This window comes from Pithys albifrons, chromosome 5 (genome assembly GCF_047495875.1).
Source record: "Pithys albifrons albifrons isolate INPA30051 chromosome 5, PitAlb_v1, whole genome shotgun sequence".
Classification (NCBI taxonomy): Eukaryota; Metazoa; Chordata; class Aves; order Passeriformes; family Thamnophilidae; genus Pithys; species Pithys albifrons.
This window is the reverse complement of record NC_092462.1, coordinates 37,907,659-37,911,309: the sequence shown is the minus strand read 5'-3', so window position 1 is coordinate 37,911,309 and position 3,651 is coordinate 37,907,659. Positions and strand designations below refer to the sequence as shown.

Sequence of the window (3,651 nt, the reverse complement as noted above, 5' to 3'; positions counted from 1 at the left end):
GCACCGCCCCAACCCTGCTCGGAGAGGGCAGCCCACAGCAGCGGGTCTTGCTCGGGCAGCGAAACCCAACTTTCAGCCCAGTTTCACAGCCGGCAGCTGCTGCCCGCGGGGCCGCGCTCCGTTCGGAGATAGGGACAGCAGCACTCGTCGCCTCCCGGCCTGTGGAAAAGCAGCACCAACAAACCCCCGGCCATGCCCGCAGCCTTTGTATTTTAAACTACGCCGCAGCCTCCCCGCTCCGCCCAATCACATCGGGCGCGGCCTCCGACGGTCAATGGCGAGCGCCCCCGCGGTTTTTTAAACCGTCCCTCTCCCCCAATCACCGCCCAGCGGCCCCGCCCCTCCCCCCTCCCTCCTCCCCCCAACCGGTTCCAACGGGTATGAGCGCCAGCGACCCCCTCGCGCTCCACCTAGCCCGGGAGTTGCTCGGCCACTGACGTCAGAGCGGAAAGCAGCCAATCCCGGCTGGTCTCGGCGCCGCGGGGCGGAGTCTCTTGCAGTTTGAACGGGCGCGGCAGCCAATGGGCTGTTGCGGGGGCGGGCCCGGCGGCGCGGGTCGGGTTGCTGTGGCGGGCAGCGCCGCGGAAAACAAGAGGCGGTAAGTGCGCGGCCGCGGCTCCATTCGGCTGCAGCGCCCGAGCGAGCAGAGCCCGCGCCACCCGCCCCGCTCAGCCAGGCAAGGCCCGCGCGCCGAGCGGGAGCGCGCCGGGAGGAAGGGACGGAGGGAGCGGGGCGGAGGGGACGCCAGCGGCGGTCCTGGGCGCGGAGGGAGCGCGGGGCTCCCGCGGCGGGCGGGTGGCGCGCCCGGGACTGAGAAGAGGATTCCCGGCGGGCAGATGGGGCGGGGAGGGCGGCGGCGGCTCCGGCCCCGGCGGGGCGGGCTGGGGTGCGGCCGGTGGGGCCGGGCGGGCCGCCCGCCGCAGCCGCCGCGGGGGGCGGGGAGAGGCGCCCAGGGGGTGGAAGGGGCTGTGGGGCGGGCGGCAGGCGCTGAGGGGCTGCGGCGGGGGCGGGGCTGGGCGGTCCTGGGCGGGAAGGCGCCGGCGGGCGAGAGGCGGGAGCGTCCCGGGGCGCAGCCCCGCCTCACGCCACCTCTCCACCCACCTCCTCCCTCAGGGACCTGCCGCAGACTTCACCATGGGCAAAGGCGACCCCAACAAGCCGCGGGGCAAGATGTCCTCGTACGCCTACTTCGTGCAGACCTGCCGCGAGGAGCACAAGAAGAAGCACCCGGACTCGTCCGTCAACTTCGCCGAGTTCTCGCGGAAGTGCTCGGAGCGATGGAAGGTGAATGGGGCCAGGCAAAGCCGTGCTGAGCCCTTGCCGGGCCGGCCCCCGCCCCTGCTGCGGGCTGCTGGGAAAAGATCCCTGGTGGCAGCTGCTGCTTAGGCGTTAGTGGGTCAGCAGCCGCTTTATCTCATCCAGACTCTTCTTTCTCATCCTGTGTGTCCACAGACAATGTCGAGCAAGGAAAAAGGAAAGTTTGAAGAAATGGCTAAAGGAGACAAAGCTCGTTATGACAGGGAGATGAAAAATTATGTTCCTCCCAAAGGTGAGAAGAAGGGAAAGAAAAAGGACCCCAACGCTCCTAAAAGACCACCGTAAGTGTTTCTATGAACCCCTCCCCCAAACCAGAAAATATTAGTTCTAATAGTTTAATACTTGACTTTAATCACTGTCTTTCAATGTAGATCTGCGTTCTTCCTTTTCTGTTCTGAACACCGTCCAAAAATCAAAAATGATCATCCTGGCTTGTCTATTGGAGATACAGCAAAGAAATTAGGTGAAATGTGGTCTGAACAGTCGGCCAAAGATAAACAGCCATATGAACAGAAGGCTGCAAAACTAAAGGAGAAATATGAAAAGGTACAGTAAAGGGAATAAAATACTGGCTAAAGTTGTAGAGCTCACTGTAAATATGTGACATATTTTACACCTGGATCAGATAAGGCTCATAATTCTAAATGCTTGTCAGCCTTTGTTAGGCTTTAGAGTACATGAAGAGGTGTGCTGGGACAGGTATCTGGAACCCTTACAGTGAACCTGAATGTGGTTTTTGCATGTTGTAGAGATTTTACCAATAAGATGCTTTACTATCAGAAAACAGGTCACCTGCTTGCTAAAATAAATACACAGCAGTACTGAAAAGCACTGTGGTCATAAAATTCTTAAAACTGTCTGGATGGCGTGCACTCTTGCCAGCAGGTTTAAGCATGAAAGTCCCAAGGCTGAAATCCCTCTTTTTTGCATATGCTGTATTTTGATCTGCACAGTATAGTATTACTGAATTACTGAAGCAGTACAAATTTGTCTTCACAGTTATATTGCTAGCAACTTAACAGCATTTCTCGTGCAGGATATTGCAGCATATCGTGCCAAGAACAAGGGTGATGCAGGAAAAAAGGGCCCAGGTAGGCCTGCAGGATCTAAGAAGAAAGCAGAACCGGAGGAGGAGGAGGAGGAAGAGGAAGATGAGGAGGAAGAGGAGGAAGAAGATGAGGATGAAGAATAAATGAATGTCCTGCTGTAAAGATTTATGCGCAAAATCCAGTATTTTGCTAAGAATGTGAACTCAAGTGCAGCTCATGGTTAGCTTCATTATAAAAATCTGTACAGAATTGTGTATAGGTAATGTTGTTCTCTGTAGGGAGACTTCAATCTGTAATGTAAGTAGTAGCCAAGGGCTGCTACAGTTTGGTTTGAAAAAAAAGGGTTGTTGAATGTTTCTGCTGTTTCTTCATATTTAATGGTTTTGTTAAAATTCAGTGACTGATAGGTATTTCTTTATAGCTCAGTAAAAGAAAGGAGGTAGCTTAATAGCTGATCTTATATTTTGTAGCATTTTGTTGCATTGTATTACTTTTTTAACAGTTTTGTAATAAAATGTTGTACATGATTGTTGCTGTATTCATGATGTTTCTGAGAGGCTGGGCACTCCCATCATATCATGCTGGAGTCCTGTGCAGGGAAGTGCTCTGCAGTGTTCTTTGGCTATTAACTGTTACCGCAAAACTGGCAAGTCTCTTACGCTGTGACTCCTGGAGCTTACACAGGCCTTTAAAATTTTTAAACCATGATTTCTTCTCCCACATATACTACTATTAGTTGTGACTGATGCTTTCCTTATGCTAGTGATTGCCTGTATTACCTTGTGAGTAGAAAAAAAATCTCTTAGTTACTGAAGTTGCTGGTTATTATTCCTGGGTTGTTTTCTTTCCCACACTGCTGGAGCACAGATCTTAATAGTTTTGTTTTGGTGTGGTAGCTAATAAGTGAATCTTTGGAACTTTCTCTCCCAGAGCTTGGGGAGCTCACTGGCCTTTTCTGTTGTCTGTATCAGGACTGGAAAGCTGGCTATATGACAGATGTGGTTAGAGGCACGTCTTCCCAGATGTTGCCTACTCCTTCCCTTTTCCCCTGGCCCCAGTACTAGGGCTTCTCATAAAATACACAGCTTGCAGAACAGCATGAAAAATGCTGGAATGTTATCTCCACACATGCCAGTAGATTCCTGCAGAAAGGAGAGAAGGCAGTTGTAAAGAACATGTGCTCCTGTTCATATGTTCCTTATGTTCCTGTTTGTGGTGGTAACAGTATTGCCAGTTACACTATTTCTTGGCTTTTGCGTTTTCTTTACTATATTCAAAAGCCTAA

General features: G+C 52.7%; 1 protein-coding gene across 2 annotated transcripts; it reads left to right on the top strand.

Moving 5' to 3' along the window:
• The first annotated feature begins 526 nt into the window (after positions 1–526).
• On the top strand, positions 527–2,893 carry HMGB2 (high mobility group box 2). Of its 2 annotated transcripts, none has more exons than XM_071555171.1 (5): positions 527–598; positions 1,114–1,284; positions 1,453–1,598; positions 1,689–1,863; positions 2,354–2,893. In XM_071555171.1, exons 2-5 carry the CDS (start codon positions 1,135–1,137, stop codon positions 2,507–2,509), a joined length of 627 nt encoding a protein of 208 aa, XP_071411272.1. In that variant the 5' UTR covers positions 527–598; positions 1,114–1,134; the 3' UTR covers positions 2,510–2,893. The 2 variants fall into 2 exon arrangements, with proteins under 2 accessions (XP_071411272.1, XP_071411271.1); XM_071555170.1 differs by having other exon boundaries at positions 555–676.
• Positions 2,894–3,651: the final 758 nt, after the last annotated feature.

Bases quoted from the DNA above. Each gene is read 5' to 3' on its own strand.
- HMGB2 (XM_071555171.1), top strand. From the start codon at position 1,135: ATGGGCAAAGGCGACCCCAACAAGCCGCGGGGCAAGATGTCCTCGTAC. The intron at 1,599-1,688 runs GTAAGTGTTTCT...CTTTCAATGTAG, and splicing joins AACGCTCCTAAAAGACCACC to ATCTGCGTTCTTCCTTTTCT. The intron at 1,864-2,353 runs GTACAGTAAAGG...TTTCTCGTGCAG, and splicing joins TAAAGGAGAAATATGAAAAG to GATATTGCAGCATATCGTGC.